The following is a 17,149-nucleotide window of genomic DNA, read 5'->3' on the forward strand; positions in this document are numbered from 1 at the left end:
TTTTTGTTTATTCAAATTAGATTCAAATCACAAGATGGATTCAAAGTCATGTTGACTATATGAGCAGCCCAGCTTGAAGTCCTGTTTAAAAACCTGTTTTACACTTACATTTATAGGAATGACAAGAGATGCAATAATTTAATGGTAATAGGGCATCTGGAATATTGCAAGCCTGCTTTGAACATGCATTTTACTTTATTTTTTATTATTATTTATAGGACCAGTGAGAACTGTGGCATTATATTTTGGGGTAGGAGGAGTGGGAAGCATTGGATTCAAACCGGTTTTGCCAACAGGTTTAATTTAATTGTTAATTTTTTTTGCCACTTTCCTTTAAAGGACCAGTGAGAGTTAAAAAAGGAAATTATTGGGAAGCGGAATGAGAAACATTAGATTCAAACCTGTTTTGCAAACATGAGCTCCACAGCTCTAAGCACAGTATAAGAGTTTGTGTGCTACCCACCAGGCCAAGCCTCTGACAGCTGTTCTTTTATTTTGGATTTTTTTGACGCTTTTATAGGAACAATTAGTCTGAGGATAGGAAACAGGTGGGAGAATGGGCTCGGAAATGTTGTGGATCCGAGTCGAACCTACAGTCCTGCATGAGAACCATGGCATAACTCTTTGAATTTGAATTCAGTTGTGAAATTTGCAATGTTAAGCTGTGCTTGTTTATTCATTTAGTTTCCCAAGCGGTAGAAAGTTGCTAAATTCAGCCACCTTCCATGTTTAATTTATATTCAAGTAGTTCAGTTAATCACATTGTCACATTTGTTGGGCTCCTAATCTTACATAAACAGACATTAAGCTATCTGAAGGGAGTGCATGCCTTTATTGTGTAAACAGGCTTGCATTGCAGTTCTGCTGCTTTACAGCTTTGAAGAGTTTTGGTCTTGTGTCAGCAGCAAGTGGGCAGCTGTTTCTGTTAGAAATAAAGAGCTAGTGTTGATAAAAAAAGCTGCAGTCTCAGCACATTAAAAGGATTGTGCTCTAAACTACTTATCTTGCGTGCGGGACGTAAATCCTGCTACTTTTAAGTCTTCCCTAATGGGTAAAACTGGGGCAATCTATGTAAGAATCTGGACCAGTGTCTGTTATCAAACACCAAGCATGTGAGGGCTAGAAAATGTAATCTCCTTTCTTTTTCCTTTCAGTAACACATTTCTTTTCTTGTCTCATTCTCTCTGTTTCTGACCAAGCATTTCCTCCTCGCACTCTTTAACAGGCACTTTTTGGTTGGTTTGTTTTTCTCTGCAGACTATGAAAAGATGTTTGGTACCAAATGCCATGGCTGTGACTTCAAGATTGATGCAGGAGACCGTTTCCTTGAGGCGCTGGGCTACAGCTGGCATGACACTTGCTTTGTCTGTGCTGTAAGTCATTTTAATGCATTGGGACCTGTCACGAAACTCCATCCTAAACTTTCTGCACCACACAACACATCAAGAAATGGTTCCCTATCCCGAGAACCTAGACCCTTCCCTTCAAACGTCATACATTGGCCATGTTTGCATGCACTTAATTAATGATCTTTCAGAATATTCTTCTTCCTTGTTCAAATTCCAGAAAAACGAAGACATCCATTTTATTGTATGTTATGGAAACGCTGGATATGCTCTTGCCATTTATTATTATTATTTTTGATAATTTAAGCAGTTGATTAATTTTAATTGCCCCTCATAGCGGAAAACAAAAACACAATGAATAAAAAAATTGTGTGGTGCTTTCACTCATCTGTCTACTGATTTAAGATCACCTCTTTAATCTTAATAAATAAAAAAAGATTAGATTATGTCTCTAAAAATGTGGTTCTTTAATAGCTTGGCAGTCTGTGTCGGATAGCAATTCATTTCATTTTGACATTGAAATATACTATAAAACATGTTCACATGACATTAATACAGACATTCAAAGGGTTGATTTGGTAAGATTTTTAAAATGTTTTTGAAAGTCTCTAATGCTCACTAAAGCTGCATGTATTTGATCAACAGTGAAAAACAGTAATATTGTGGAATATAATTACAGTTTTAAATAACTTTTTAATTTAATTTTAAATGTAATTCATGAATTGATCCATTACTCCAGTTTTCATTGTCTCTTGAAAACAGTTGTGCTGCTTCATATTTTTGTGTAAACCATGATACCTTTTGTAGGGTTGTTTAATTAATAGAAATTTCAAAAGAACAGCAATGAGCACAGGCAAAGACTTTCATAATGGAAATAACTTTAAATATATTATAAAAAAAACATTATAAATGTCTCTAGTGTCACTCAATTTAGTGTCCTCGCTGAATAAAAGGATTCATTTCATAAAAAAAAAGAAAAAGAAAAACACATACACACGTACAGACCCCTAATGGATTATGAGCTTAATCAGGTTAAAGAACTACACGTTTATTCATTTAGAAGACATTTTTCTCCAAAACTACCATTAAAAATGGACCAGAAATAATGACTCGTCTTGCAGCCCAAAATTTTATCCAATTAAATGCTCTTTAAAATGTTTCTCCCCCTAATGGTATTGGCTTCTAGCAAGCAGAAAATCATGAATCACAGCTGTATAATAGCGCTGTTGAACATCTCCTCTGCAGTGCTTCATGATTGAATAAGAGTTAAATTTCTACTGTTTAATCCTTTTTTTATCTCCTCAGATCTGTCAAATCAATCTGGAGGGGAAGACGTTCTTTTCAAAGAAGGACAAGCCATTATGTAAAAGTCACGCTTTCTCTCCGGTGTGAGGCTCTGCTGTTCATCAAGGAGGGGCCGGAACGGAGACTGGGGGGTCTATAGCTATGCCAAACAAGACCAAGTACTTTACTTGAAGCCTGTAACATATGGCTGACTGACAGAGTGATGGATATAGCAGCTCTGTTCTTTTTCACCGGCTGTTATAGCAGCTTCGATCAGCATTTACTAAGTGTGTGTCATTCAGCAAAGCACGGACCTGAAGTTTTGGTAGCTTGCTTCAGTAAGCCGACATACTGCCCTCGGTTTTGCTGTTACGATGCCAGTCATTCAACTGGAAGCAGCTTGTGAACTGATATAACCACCAATGCCAGACGTCAGAACGGATAACAAGGTATTTGGATGCAGTATTTTAGCTGTCCCTCCTCATCCCACTCCACCTACAGTATTCATGACACCTTGTCAATCCGAGGAAGATAGTACGCTCTTCTTCTGCTCTCTTTACTATCACTTTTTAGATCTACAGTAATTGGTTCGTTTCAGTGTTCACCAATTTGGCATCTGAGTGAATCTCACAAAACGTATGTTATGTTCACATTTCCCCCCATTTTGTATTGCCTAAAGTGATATTAAGCCATTTGTATGAATATCAATTTTTGTGACTTTACTTCCATGACAGTTGAGTGTTTTACAAAATCACAAAAAAAAAAAAAATGCATGAAAGGTATGGAAATATTGTCCCACTGGACAAAAAAAAAAAAGCATGCTGAAAATTTGTTTTCTTGATTTAATTTAGTAAAATGTGAAATTATTTTGTGAGATTTGTTCATCTTGTCTGCACTCGGGTGTGTACATTGTCAAAATTCTATCCACTCTTGTCACAAATAAGGACAAAGCATTTCACATGTAATGAGTGAAGCAATCTAGTTGTACTCCACTCCATACAATCCATTTTGTAGGCCAAAGCATTGAGCATGTGATCTACTCAGACAGGATCTTAAAGTGGCCCCTCAATCCTCTAGATGCTGTGCAGCCTACTTTTCTGCTCCGCCTGATTTGCTGTGCCAGGGTACTTAAGGTAATGGCAAACCACAGAGGAATAAAATGCCCCTGGCAACTACGCTGAAATGCATTAGCACTGATTGCATGCATTTCATCCTGACCCAACCAATGGTCTCTACATGGCTTAAATACTAAATATCCCACATTCATCTGTTCTAATCAGATAGGTAGTTCTAATTAAGGAAAGGCCTGTGATACCATAAAAACACTTTGCGTTGCTGCAAATGGATCCGGCAATATTATATGACCAGAGTCACTTAGAGCTTTTGCTCGTATTTGCTTGCTGTTATTTAAAGCTCTGTGGCCATTTTGGTGCCAAATGTGACTTTTTTTTAATCCTGATTATGGATATCACCAATGTATGCGTAATATTATGGCTTTTCCAAATATAATGGTTCAGAGACAATTTTTTTTTTGATGCTGCCCGGAACATTCCCTTATTGGAAGAAATGCAACACTCCAATATCCTGCTTTTAGAAAGCTATACATATATTTGAACCAACAGCTCAATTTTTGTACTTTTTATATTGACAACGTGTTACGTATCAACTATCAAGTGCCTTTTTTTAAAATAACATTGCGGCCTTTAACTATTGCGTGTGTCATTCATAGTTTCAAGATAAACTGCTGTATTCTTGTGCATATTATAGAGAGGTTTTCTATGTCAGATGATGCAAATCATTTATAAAGAAATTGTGCTAGAGACATTTAGTCAATAAATCACCTGCAGTCATGTTGTTGTGTGCTGTTTTACTGAATCATACGAATGGCTATGAAATCGGGGTTTCTTCATGTATCCGAAATAATAAATCATGATTATTCCCAAGACTACTGATTATATCCAAATGTGAAATGTGTTTAATCAAATACAGTGGATGGCACGAGCACAAATCACTCAACTCTCTTTTAACAATATATAATTTATTTACATCCGTTTAAGGTTCAATTACTATACATACCTTTTCTGAAATTTCATAGAGATATATATACATAAGGCCAAGTAAATACTTGAAAGCACTTAGAAACGAATTTCCAAAATTCTACCCACAAATCCATATCATTGTCCAAAAAGTACAGAAAACCTTCTGCAGAAGAGGGCTTCCTATGACCACAAAATCAGTGACGACAATTTACATTGACGAGAAAAATGAAAAATAACTTTACCAAAAAAAAAAAAAAGAATAATATCTATAGAAAAGAATTGTACAATTGCATAAGCGCTGTGGCATGTAATAAATACAGCATTTTGACTTGCAGAAAGGCAAGGAACATTGAATTCAGAAATCGAATTGAACATTCACAGGTACACAATTCTACGGTTTTCAGTTCAAAAAGAAAGCCAGTGGATAGAAATAGCACACTCACACATTCATTTACACAGAACAGCTATGAATGAGGCTGACAAAATGTAGTCAAAAACAGAGCGGTGTTTCTTTTAGTGAATATCAGGGCATCTGCTTTATTCAGTGTTTTAAGCCGACTTCGTGAGATTAGAATGACAGGCTGTTGTAATGACTTTTATGTCAGTGAAAAAGAACAACATTGATGAGGAATTCATTTTGTTGCGTGCTCGGCAATGTTTAGAAACGCATAACATGTCTGTTTCAACTGAGCTGTTTGTAAACCTGAGTGTTAGGAATTTGACAATTCTGCACCAAACCCTTGTCTAAATACTCTGACAGAGGAATCATTTACTGCTGCGTCTGTCTTCTCGTGACGTACCGTTGAGGATTGATTACCCATAAACCAACAGCCTCGGGACGAAACGAAACGATGGTGTACAAACAAAACGTATGGCGAAAACAGTCTAAACCACAAACACTGCAAGAATGAACTCAGTGCTATATAACCAATGAACAGTAGGCAAACACTTCACAGGTTATACTTTAACAAATGTTACGTCAGTTGTCTAGTTTTTTTTTTTTGGCTTGTTTTTAAAATATCATTTACAATTATTTTACAAAGTGCTGTATTAAATATTTCAGCTGTTTAACCATTGAAATGGCCAAAATTAACAAGCTTGCACAAGTCATGAGATCTTGAAAAGAAAAATAGATGCATGTTCAATTTAGAAACGTGTTCCTTGTATACCCCCCCCCCCCCCCCCCAAAAAAAAGGAATAAAAAATAATAATAATTAAATCACAATCGGCATAGATATGAAAGAAATGCTCCAGATGGCTCATACACTTTGGTTGCGCAAAAATGCATCATAGAAGTACTTATCAACAATACATGATTTTTGTAGATTAAAAACAAAGAAAAGAAAATAGCTGACCAAGTGAAATCTTATGGAAACATACGGCACAAAATGCATGAATAAAAAAACTTGTGCACAATTTGGCCTTTAACTTGAGTTCTCTGTTAGCTGAGTGAAACAGGCCTGTGTATTTCCACTTGCTTCGGAGAGAACATGCCGGACTCCTCCAATCAACTCCAGATGTGGCCGTCGTTACTGGTCGAGACGAAAGCGGACAATTTGTGATCCACAGTTTCTCACAAATCATCCTTCATTTGGAATGAAATACTCTCACATTCAAACACACAAAGAAAAATAATCGGACAATCTTACAAACTGTGTAATGCACATTCATGGATGTGTTGCTGTTCTACAGGGTGCGAGATATGCACAAACAAACCACACGTGTGATGGAGGAATTTAGAAAAATACGTCAGCTGCTGAGTCTCGATGACGTTTTCTTGGATGGAACATTTGCTTTTTGGGGGGTGATGAGAATATTCTTTTTCCTACAAACAAAAAATTGCCCTGAATCCAAATTGGCTTTTAGAGAAAAATAGACTCATTAAATATGAAGGAGAATAGCAAAGAAACATATGGTAGTATTGCATTTTCTGTTTATAAAAGAAGAAATCTTTTTCAACGGGGAACTTATGTTATTTTTTTCTGAAGAATTCTGTGGACTTCTAGTATTGAAAGAGTTTCATCGACATAAGACGGCCATGGACATCTGACCCCTATTCTCAAAAGTCTGTTGAAAGCAAAAATAAACGTAATGTTCTGCAAAACCGCTAGGAAAACGTTTGAGGTCCCTGATCACCCATCCTTCAGCAGCTAAACATCCACAGAATCCTGTGCTTATTTGCCGATTATCCACCCCGATCAGAACATATAGCATTACACTGAGGTGAATTTTGGACTTTATGGCTTCATGAGTTCGAAAACACACATTAAGTGCACAGGGGCAGAGGAACAAGTGATGGCCCTCGTCAAAAACTCTTTACTTCCTTAATGTTTTCGACCTGAATTTTAGCAAACGCTCTAAGATTTAAAATGCTTTGTGAGGTAAGAAACATGTCGGCCAAAGGAAATTGTCATCGATATGTGTGTTTGCATATTGCCAAATGGTACACATTTACAAAATGCATGTCACAAATCTGAATTAGTTTGCAAAATATTCACTTACATAGCAAACATTTTTGACCACTTGATATCTTTCAAATCAATTTGTTTTAGTTTCCAGTCTGATATTAATATATCAATGTGCAAATGTGGTTAGAAAGTACATATTGGTCAGTGACTGAGGGCAGGATTTTCTATACACCATTATTTTCAAAACAAATGGATTTTCGTTCCAAGAAAGGGGCATTTGTCTCAGTCACAGTACATCTTAAAGCCCTGCCAGGTTCCTCCTGAGCCTGGTCTTGTTTTGTTTTTCCTTCCTTCGTTTTATTTTATTCCCTATTCGCTGGGGAAGAGGCCTCATATAGCTGGGTAAACCCTGTTCTTTGATTTGTTTCTCATCTATGGTGGGGCGGGCAGAGGGTCGTGTCCTTCCTCCACCCCATCACTCAGAGACGGCCGCCGTGCTTCAGTTTTAATGTGTCAGCACTCCCCGTCTGACACCAGGAATATCATGGCCTCCTGCTTGCCAATCTCGGCCATCACAGCGGCAAGCTGATTGAGATTACCGCTGTGGAAGTGCTGGGTTTCCCATAAGTCCAGAATCACTGATGTGGGGCTCGCTTTGGATGCAAAGAAACTCATGTGTCTGGAGAGGAAAACAGAGGGAAGGAAATCATCAGTATACTACTGCATTCAGGATAGACAGAGCAAGTCTTATATAGTATAAAAATTGTATGTTGCAGTTTAAGTGCTCGTGAGCATCATAACATTCATATTATTTTATTGCAAAACTATATATAAAATAATGATAATTATCAGTGATGCACAGTGTTACATTTAGTTTTCCTTCATATATTAGTAGTTTGAGATTACACAATAACAAAAAAACTTTTTGCAAAGGATCAAAACATATATCAATATATTGATAAAACTTCTTATTTGTTGCTATAAGTAACATGAACAATGAGCAATATATATTTAATAACTTTTGTTTATGCTCATGTTAGTTTACAGGGCATTACCTAATCTTAACAGAATTTTTGAACTTAAAAATTTATTATGAAACGTTTGTATTAACATTAACGAAGACTAAAAAATCATTAAGAGGTACTGTTCATTGTTAGTTAATGTTAACCACTGTATTTAACTAATGTTTTTACATTAATAAAATTAAACTATACTGTACAGTGTTAATGATACATTATTTAAACTGCAAAGTAAACCTGTAAGCACGATAGCATTTGTCATACTAAACTGAATATACAAATTAAACCTACCAGTGCTTTGCAAATCACACAAAATATTTTAATTTTGTAATGGATGCCCTGGACAGTTTTAGAGAGATTCGATCAGCTAGCCTTCTGTTTTTCCTTAATAACCAGATAATAACCAGATATAATAAAAGCTATATTTGAAATGCAATGCATTTGCTTCTCAGTGCATGGTTTGTCTCATTGAAAAAAAGTAAATCATTATTCCAGGAGAGTCGTAAGTCATTATTCCCTAAAATACAATAAAACATCAAGAAGCTTTTCTTGCATTGTAAACCAATACATCAGCCTCACTGTCATTCCATTCAAAGGGAGAGTAGAAAATCTATGCATGCAGGTCCAGCGAGACACATTAGCTGGACAAAGTTGCACCATGGAGGAATATACATCAATATTATCCATTGTAAAATAATAATAATAAAAAAAAAACACTCAGTACTTCAGAACATGTGCTTAACACCCTTATGTTAACTCCTGATCTAAAGGAGCCATGCATTTTCATTTGATGAATTATCTACTGTGGGTTTCAGTCCTCTAAAAGGGTAAAACCCAGGTTGCATGTGACCTTTTCCATTGACCAGGCTGAACCTTTTGGATCAAAGCTGATCAATAAGAACAAAGCAACCCCTTTTTGCAGCGTATTAGATGTTGCGAGATGCCTCTCCTGAAGGAAGCTGAAGTGGGTTGTTCGATCCAACAGCCTTTTTCTGTACCTCAAATGCCTGTGGCTTTAAGTGTTGTTTTCTACATGCTCTCTGTTCTCAGTGAGAAAAGGTTTACAGTCGGGGTTGTATTAACTAGTAACGCTGCTTTCAAGTCCTAAAACATTTTCTGAGGACAGTGTCTTGAGTAAAAAACCATTAAGAACGTTTCCAACATTCTGTGCTTTTTCTTAACTAAGTAAATGAAAATTGATTGGTTTGGGTTAGTGTGCTAATTGAACACACACCACAACACTTCAGAATGTAATTAATTGAAGCAAGTAAACATTATTGGACAAATGAAGTCTGCTCAATATGTTCCATTACCTGGAGGAAGTTCAATTGGACAGTAATTCAATTACTGCCTTGTAATTTCCTGTGGAAGTCTGTATTTAATATGCAAGTACAGAACCACACAATCTGCTCTAGATATGGGCACTCTGCAAAAAAACTGAATTTCCAAAACCCTGCAGCAAGAATCCCCAGATTCTGTTAAACAGGATCCATTCCCGACCTTAGAGATAATACCTTCTAACACTGACAGATCCTACCTGTCAAGCTTCAGTCTCTGGGCCAGTAGTCTCCAGTCTGCTCCATTGGGACAGGGGGTGTCCAGACTGCTGCAGATCTTCTGTCGGATGAGGTAAGGGATTTGGAATGCGCTCGGACCAGCCAGGGCAGGGGTGCAGTTGTCCATTAACAGGAAATCAGAATCCAGTGGTCTGATGTCCTGGAGTCAAGAACATTTCAAATCCAATACCAATTATTAGTGTAAATGCAATTCGAAGTCACAATACATCTCGTAAAGCAGCTCTAATACTACAATCTCTACTGTTTACTGGTATATCATACTGCAGGTGGTCTTCGTTACCTTTGAGATGTTGAAGTCCAGGGTGAAGCTTTGTCCCTCTCCCTCTACCTGCCACACACACAGCGTGCAGGTGAGATCACAGGTGCTCAGGCTCTGTCTCTCCAGTGTGAAGGTGCAGTGCAGGGTCTGCTGAGAGCCGCTCCAGATGTGATAGAATGGGATCTCCTAAAGGACCAAAGACATGTCACACTGAATTGTTGCTGTTCATACCAAATCAGTTCTGAAATCTAGTCTCAGCCTTGTCAGTACTGACTGATTCAAAAACACAAGTCATATAAATCAGAGTCTAACAGTAACAGTATACCATGAATTAGCTTAAACTGTGTCATTTTTAGGCTGTAACAGAGCTTACTACAGTACAATACACTTTTACACTATACATAATATATTTATTTTCCTTCACAATCAACAGACACAATGCTAAATCTACAGCTATAGAGTTAAGGAAATAGCGTAATCTACATTTAAGTGAAACGGGAGGATGCAGTAAAATTTTTGCAACACAAGAATTATGCAAAAGTTTCCTAATTTTAGCAACCTTTGGTAAACTTTGCACCTGACATAAATAAACTTGAGAAAACAATTCTGTCTCTTAGTAGATAATACACAGCTTCCTTTTCATTAAAAGTTCTCTACTTGCAAATAATAAATCCAGCTAAATTTGATGGCCAGTAAGAGACACAGACAAAGAAAAAAGTCCAACACCTGATGATTTATGATGCTGCCGGTGCGAGTCTATGAAAGCTCTGCTCAATCTATTGTTGCCCACAAAATAGTTCCTTTGTCTCTGACAACAGTAGGACATCCTTAAAAGCTAATTGTTCACAACCAGGGATTTGGATTTAATTTATGAACGAGCACAATTCAGAAGATCGAGCAGATATGCCTCCACATCCACAGTCAAATTAAATAAGAACAAGTATTAAAACAATACATTTAGTCCATCAAATACAACACATTCAGTGTGACAGTCTGATTAGACTAATTATTTAGCTTTATAACATGTCTTCTCTCATATTATCTAATTAATTGTGAAGAGTGACACAAAAAACAAAGAGCACACTATTTAAGACCACACATCAATCATGAGCCAATCAAACAGCAACTCAATAAAAGGCAGCATTATTAGTGAATATGCAGTACCTCAGTTTACTCCAATGGGGGAGCTGTTACACAGACTGAAAAGTCTGCAGGAAAACCAAGCCAAGCAACATACTTCTCTTAAAAATCAGGGACGTTAAGGTGAGAAAATGTTTCCTCTATGCACATTTGTGAGGTAACACTGTAAGCTGGCATCTCCAAATCCTCTGAGGACCTTTTTTATGCCAAGAATCCTCCAGAATCCAGAGACGTTCCTCTGAGGCCCAGCATACATGATCCAGGAAGGGAAATAGGAGAAAAATCAGGTGCTGCAGCCTTGAGCATTTACATATCGGTCTATATTTAATCTCCTCCAGTGGGAAAGAGTTCTGAGATAGGCAGAGCGGGTGAGGAAGACATGAGAAAACTGCAGCGCTCTCAATCCTTCTTTACCCAAGAAGCCGTTAACTCGTAGCCAAGGCCGTGCATGTTATTAGCAGGGTCCCTGCTCACCAATTCACTCTATAATGGGATTCTTTAGCATCCCTGCACGTTCAGAAATGCTCTAATGAGGTGAAACCAAAGAAATTTCCAATTACAGAAATCTGGAGGACATACCAGATCACACAACCTGTTATAGAAAGCTCAGAGCAGCCACAGAGCACAGCACTTCAAATTCGCCCCAAGAAAAAACAACTTGGCTAGCTAACTCTAACTTCGAAAATACTTTGACAACAAAGATCAAAGAGACAAACATAACATTAGCAGTAGATGTTACAGTAGCAAAGAATGTCAAACAGATGGAAACGGAGGGAAAACTTTGTGCAGCTACTTTACTCATGAATTCTTGTCACAATGGCAGAACAGTTTGGGTGTCGCAATGTGGTAGCTAAATTGTTCTGCATGGATGTTAGCAGTTAGTCATGTGGATGCTAGGACTTTAAACGATTGCTTCTCAAAATATGAATGCAATTTATTTGCCTACACTCTTATAAAAAAAAAATAAGATGCTGTCATTGGGTACTCTTTCAAAAGGTACTATAATTTACCATCTAGAGAAGATGTAGCACTGTATGTGATGTTAACCCTGCATTGCCGTGCCAAACATGTATAGTGTGAAAAGATGCGGTGTTAGAATGTCATGACTAGATGCTTAGCAACAGACAACCAATCGCATTTAGACAGTCACAGAAATACTGCGCATTGTATAAACAGTCATGAGGCAAAAATCATCTAATGGTGACAGAAAACACTCAAGATAATTTTTTTTAACCCTGGGTAAATTATGAGAAATGTGTAACATTAAACAAGATAACCCTGGACACTGTGTTTAGAATGATGAAGGTTAAAGATATGGCTGTTTTTTTTTTTTTCAGAAACATTTTTGTTCTACTGATTGAACAGCCTGATTTCAATCAATAATACTGCTATCAATATATATTTGTGGAAGGCTCAGGACCATAAAATGTCTGTCCAATCATTGCATTCAATCATTACATTTGGTCTGATGGAATGTTTGGGTTTCAAGTTAAAAGTATTGTATGAAGGACCTTTTTATTAAAACTAGAAGCCTAATTGTCTACATTTACTTGTTTATACATGCCTTCACTTTTATAGACTCGCAAGAGCTGTGTTTGTGATGTTTGAGTTTGGGGAGGTATGATGTGCAAAAGAGACATTTGGCTGAAAATGTGGTTTATTTTTGAAGTTCTCCCAGGCGACACTAGTAGCACAGAAACTGCCTACTCCACATTTAGCTAATTCAAGCCCTTTTAGGTACTAAATATGTACCTTTTGCAACTGTGCAGGCTTCCAGGCTTTTTTTTATATTTAATGTTTAATCCATTTAACATTTGAGGTTATGGGTTTAAAAAAAACATGTACTCCATGTATATGAGTGATAGCAATAGAGCCGCTCACTGTAGCAAACACCATTAAATTCAAGAAGTGCTGCAAGAAAGAGAAGGTGTTTTATAGAAACCCACCTGATAGCCGGTGAGTAGTTTGCTCCTCCAGTGTGCCTGGGGCATGTCATGAATCGAGAGGCGCAGGTTATGGTAGCTGTCTTTGAAGAGCAGGACGTGAGGCTCGTCAATCAGTCGACCTCCCATCTGTCTTTCCATCTGCATCACCTCCTGTGGAGCAACATGGCACAGCAAAGTCAGTCAGGCCTCGGCCCTCATAACCCGGTTTTGTTCCCTCTACGCTCTTTTAATGTCACGCCAAGGTCACGGCAACTCTGGCGAATGCACTCCAAATCCAAGGGTTCTGTGGTAATGAAGGTTCGAGCTGAGCTATTTGTCAAGTGCTCATTGTTTTTGCATCAAAGATCCGCTTAATTGAATTTCTGCGGCTGTGCCAGGAGAAATTAGTACTCGCACGTCTAATGTTTTCGTCTCAGTGGGTTTGGTATGGCAAGGCCATTTGTTGCCATCAGAACGGCCATCTGGAATTAGGTAATAATATCCACGCACATCCTGGCTGATCTATCAATTCTTTTTCAGGGCACATCTCTCAAGCTAAAAGAGTGCACAGAGCAGAGGTCTCTGCAAGCCGAAAGACTCCCATCAAAGATCTTGGCTTGCACAGGGGAACTACAGCTCAAACAACATGATGAATTGGACGCCAAGGTTAGAGGACTGGCAGACCTTTCCAATCAGGACGGCAATCTTTCATAACATTCAAACTTGCTAACAAAACAACAGCACAAATGTAAGAACTAAAGAAAAACGAAACAGGTGAAGCGTACTTGAGAAGCATGCTGCGGTATGTTTAAAACAAAACTGCTTTAACGAACAGACAACAAATGGAGGAGCGACAAGGGGGGTGAGGTTATTACCATATGTTTGATTCTTTTCTGTATGAATGTGGATGCACATGAATTGTGTTTGAGAGCGCCTCTAATTAAGATGGAGAATCTCAATGATTTTTATCTGCACATGGGCGATTCAATTTTCTGCACTCTTTACCAAGTATCAGCAGGCCCAGTTTCAATTAAAACAGTACAGAACCTGTTAATTATTAATTTGCAATACCTGCTGTACAAGTACCATATTATCTGCTTAACTACAGTTTCAAAAGCAAGTGAGCTTCCCACCGTGTTTTTAGGAGACAATGTCTTACAGGGAGACAATTTTTTAACTTAGGGGAATTATGTCTGCCTTAGAATTAGGCCAATCTTAATATAACAAACTAAGCTAAAACAAAAAAAAAAGTTTAAACATGAGCTTTGTCTCTGGCATAAAACACCTTTTTATTTTTTTAAAGACTGCAAGTGGTTTCATGGGAGATAATGAAAGCAGTCTAAAAAATGTTTGCTATCAAGAGTCGGAAAGCCAAGCTACAGTCTTTCTCCATTAGCACAGCAAAGATAGAGATGTTGATGTCTTTCACGGTTCTTCAGCCAAGCCACTGAGGTGTATTTTAAGAGAACTTAAAGGTTAGAGGTCAAGGTTTATCTCATGCCATTATGTTCTATGTCAGTCTGTGGCTAAGCACACACTCATCTGAAGAAGAATACTGTAGAATCTCTCCTTTACGACAAAAGACACTTTATTTAGGCTACAGCCATCTGGTTTTATGTTCTTCTCTTAAATGCAATCACTCTATGGAAAGAAATTAGCATTGCCAATTGCTCCTTATGGACTTTGATCCTGATTCTGACCTATCTAGCTGCCTAGTAATAGAATACACAAGAGCATGCCAATTATCCCATTATGAACATCTAAGAGCATGCATACCAATGTAGACACAGACCAGCCTGTCCGCCCTACGTATATTAACAAGGCCAGCTCGTAATGATCAACAGAAACATGTCAGTCTTGGCCCGCCGCTGCTGCATCTCAGCCAAGAACTGAGCTTGCCATTTGTGTGTTTGCTTTCAACATATGTCTCAGGCTGAGTATTGGCCCTGTTTACACCCCATTGTCTTGTTAATAAATTACCACAGAATTTCATTAAAACAATCTGAACATGTCTTCTTTCAATGACAAGCCACTTAACTGCATGCAAAAATATACCTTTGAAACAATATACCATACAATACACAATATAGATATTTGTACACATTTGTGCACAACAATGAGGTACAAATTAAATCAATACATTTTGAAGCATTTCAGACCAAAGGAAATATTAATCAAAGTACAAATTAATCTGCAGTACAGTATTTTTGAGCCAAATGGATTTTGAATGCAACTATCTCACCAAAAATGTAATAATAACAACAATAATAAACAAACCAACACAGCAAGATACACCTAGATGTATACAAATCTTATCTTATATGATTTTGATTTGAACTCCCACAGCACAAAAATAATTATAATTGTTTTTTTTTTTTGTTTTTTTTTGTTTTTGGTAATGCCTTTTCTTGCCTAGGGCATCAAGAAAGCCAGAACTGCCACTTGTCCCTCTTCAAAAAAGGAGTGCATGACACCCTTGACAGGAACTGTAGTAACTAACCCATTTTGGCAGAAACTGGTCACCTCAGTATTTTTTGTAAGGAGTATTTTAACGTATATATAAGGGGGAGACAATGTGAATTTCTCATAGATGAAGACAAGATGGAGAAAAAAAAATGAATGGAGAAAAGAAAGGCAGCAGTTAACACTGGTGTCTTCAGGTCAGAAGAGTGGTAAGAGATAAGAGGATTATAAGACGCATGGCCACAGTCCTCCGAAGCCAACAAACCCTTCATCCTCACAGGACTGGACAGCTCCTGTGGTGTGTGCTGAGCCCAGGCTCTGACGGACTACTGTTGCACTCCATTTGGGAATACTAGAGACTCTTGTATAGTTTATCTCCCCTCGCTGTCTTTTACAGAAGGAGGTTAGATGCTCTGCTGCAACTCCCAAGCTACAAACGCTCCTCAAACACACAGACGCTAAACATTTAAAAGCCATTTTGGCAAAAGGGCAATTTGTTTACAGTGACCCAAGCTTCCATTGAGATAAAACACTTAATATCAAGCCTCAGAAGATTGAACCACAGCGGTCAAAATGTTGTTCTGTTGCATTTTGCTCTGTGGTTGTTAGGGTGTTGCCAACGTTGTTGTAAGGGAGTTCTTGGTGATGGCTGCGCTCCTACACTATTTGCTTTATTGTTGCTAGGATCATTTTAGTAGTTGCCAGGGCGTTCAAAACTTCTTGTTATATGGCTGCTAGGGTGCTGTTAGTTGCTGTGGAATTCTGGGCAAATTGAGGCAATTCAGGAGACAGACTTCTTGTTATATGGCTGCTAGGGTGACTTTTTGAACATTCTTGTAGTTGTTGATAGAGTGTTGTCAAGTATGTTTTTGTATGGTAACAACAGTGATTTGTGTGGTTCCTAGGGTGTTCTGGGTAGTTGCTTGGACATTGGTATATTGATACTGGGCTGATTTGTGAGGTGGCTAGTGTGTTCTGTTCTGAAAAGTTTTTAGGATGCAATCAAGCTCATTGCTATATACAGTAGCTGTTAAGCTTAATTGTGTAGTTGTTACAGCTACACAGGTGCTAGGTAATTCTGGGTAGTTGAAAATATAAGTTTGTATATACCCTTACCAAAAAGTAGTATACTTCAAGTTTATTTTATTAAGCATACTTAAGTAAATTTCACGTATATTTTTAAGTATACTTTATGTAGTAAGTATACAAATATCAGTGATCTGGTAGTATACTTGTAAGTTTACTGTTTCAATACTCCTTGGGACTAAATTGCTCCACTTTCTAGTATATAAAAGTATACTTTTAAGTATACTTTAAATATAACAGTAGCAAACTTTGAGTACACAACCAGTTTACCTCTATTTTTGAAGTTTGTACTGCAATTATACTAAAAGTGAACTTGTAGGTATACTGATAGTTTACCAATTAAATACTTTGTAAACTTTGAAGTATAGTCTCAGTAAACTACTAGTTTAGTAGATTTATACTGCAAGTATACTCATAAGTTTTCTTTAAGTGCACTTTACATCACACTTTATGTATACTACTATGTCCCTATTTAGGTTTTAATTTGTATAGATTTTGTATTAGGAATATCTGAACATACAAAACATCCGATGAAAGAACAGGGTATCTGCTTGTAAACAAAAACATTTTATTCTACCTTCATGCACTCTTTTTTTAAACACT

The 17,149-nt window shown here is 37.4% G+C and overlaps 2 protein-coding genes across 4 annotated transcripts in view; one reads left to right on the plus strand and one right to left on the minus strand.

Moving 5' to 3' along the window:
• The window catches only part of LOC113057623 (PDZ and LIM domain protein 7-like), a 35,725-nt gene extending 32,458 nt beyond the window's left edge, over window positions 1-3,267 (plus strand). Inside the window, exons 10-11 of one of the 2 annotated variants that reach the window (XM_026225060.1) lie at window positions 1,258-1,373; window positions 2,652-3,257. In XM_026225060.1, coding sequence (XP_026080845.1) covers window positions 1,258-1,373; window positions 2,652-2,738 — 203 coding nt within the window. In that variant the 3' untranslated portion in view covers window positions 2,739-3,257. Of the gene's footprint in view, window positions 1-1,257; window positions 1,374-2,651 lie in introns of both variants that reach the window. The other variant, XM_026225061.1, reaches the window with a different exon arrangement.
• A 2,761-nt stretch (window positions 3,268-6,028) lies between these two features.
• Window positions 6,029-17,149, minus strand: part of LOC113057625 (netrin receptor UNC5A-like) — a 162,929-nt gene continuing 151,808 nt past the window's right edge. For both annotated transcript variants that reach the window (XM_026225063.1, XM_026225062.1), the window contains 4 exons: window positions 13,019-13,168; window positions 9,954-10,118; window positions 9,634-9,812; window positions 6,029-7,756 (listed from right to left, as the gene is read on the minus strand). In XM_026225063.1, coding sequence (XP_026080848.1) covers window positions 7,591-7,756; window positions 9,634-9,812; window positions 9,954-10,118; window positions 13,019-13,168 — 660 coding nt within the window. In that variant the 3' untranslated portion in view covers window positions 6,029-7,590. The remainder of the gene's footprint in view (window positions 7,757-9,633; window positions 9,813-9,953; window positions 10,119-13,018; window positions 13,169-17,149) is intronic.

Source organism: Carassius auratus, chromosome 39 (assembly GCF_003368295.1).
Source record: "Carassius auratus strain Wakin chromosome 39, ASM336829v1, whole genome shotgun sequence".
NCBI lineage: Eukaryota > Metazoa > Chordata > Actinopteri > Cypriniformes > Cyprinidae > Carassius > Carassius auratus.